We start from the raw sequence: 1,090 nt of genomic DNA, 5'->3' as shown, positions 1-1,090 counted from the left end.
CGTTTTTTATTTGAATGTTGTGAATAAATTTATCATATAACATTTGAAGCACTATTATCTGTTCGAGCCTTACTCTTCTTCTGTTTGTTCTGTTGTCCAAGTCTTAGTTCTTTGGCATTATTTGACTCATGCTGAAACAAAAATCTGGTTGATCTATCAGTTGATGTATTTTTATATTTCTATCCTCTCAGAATCATATTTTTACTTTTGCCCATACAATCCATTTTTTCTTAGCAATTTTTTTCAACCATTTGATCTAATATGATCTGCGCATGTCTGCATCATGATGCTTTCATACCAGAATTTTTCAAAATTGTCATTTAAAATGTTCTCTTGCATGCACGAAACTTGAAGCTTGAAATTACAATTTTTCTGTGTTGACAAGCTAATGATCTAATTGTCCACGGTAATTGATTGTTTTCAGGTATGAGGATGAGCCGCCGGAACCTGAAATTGAGGTATATGTTAACCATTTATCTTTGAATTTCATAGGCCTTTTGTTTGCTCAAGAAGAAGCAATGTCAAGGTGATTGGATTATGTAGGAAGGTGCAGAGGTAGAGGAAGATAACAATGATGATGTTCCAGATGATATTGTTGGTGTTGAAAATGAAGAAAAGGACCAAGAACCAGTTGAGAAACCTAGGAAAACATCCAAATATATGACAAAGTATGAGCGTGCAAGGATATTAGGCACACGTGCTCTTCAGATCAGGTCTTTCATTTCAAACTTTTTTTTTAAAAAAATCTACTTCGTAGTTCATCCAGTTTATTTTCATCAAATGCTTTTTGGCTAACAGCATGAATGCTCCTGTAATGGTTGAGCTTGAAGGTGAAACTGATCCTCTGGAGGTATTACATTGCTGTTTTATTTATTTATTTATTTATTTTAAGTTCTTTCTTCTATGTATTCGTGATCACGATGATTGTTTTCATTGATGATGTTATGGATTATCGATGAAATTTTTAAAATTTGAATGAAATATGGTTGTGCATCTTTTACATTGTTTCATTTGGCGTAGTGAAGCTATCTTGGAAATGTTTGAAAGTTATATTTGTTTATGCCCATTACACTGGTGTTTTTTCTTATTT

At 32.6% G+C, this 1,090-nt stretch overlaps 1 protein-coding gene across 1 annotated transcript; it reads left to right on the top strand.

The window, feature by feature from the left end:
* Window positions 1–424: 424 nt before the first annotated feature.
* Window positions 425–863, top strand: LOC110034836 (DNA-directed RNA polymerases II, IV and V subunit 6A-like; the record flags this gene model as incomplete). The annotated part of the gene is made up of 3 exons (XM_020739076.1): window positions 425–458; window positions 544–713; window positions 799–863. Coding segments are annotated over 3 exons (269 nt in total), but the record flags the coding sequence as incomplete, so codon positions are not given.
* Window positions 864–1,090: the final 227 nt, after the last annotated feature.

This window comes from Phalaenopsis equestris, unplaced genomic scaffold (genome assembly GCF_001263595.1).
Source record: "Phalaenopsis equestris unplaced genomic scaffold, ASM126359v1 Scaffold193868, whole genome shotgun sequence".
In the NCBI taxonomy this organism is placed as follows: Eukaryota; Viridiplantae; Streptophyta; class Magnoliopsida; order Asparagales; family Orchidaceae; genus Phalaenopsis; species Phalaenopsis equestris.
This window is presented reverse-complemented; position numbering and strand designations above follow the sequence as displayed.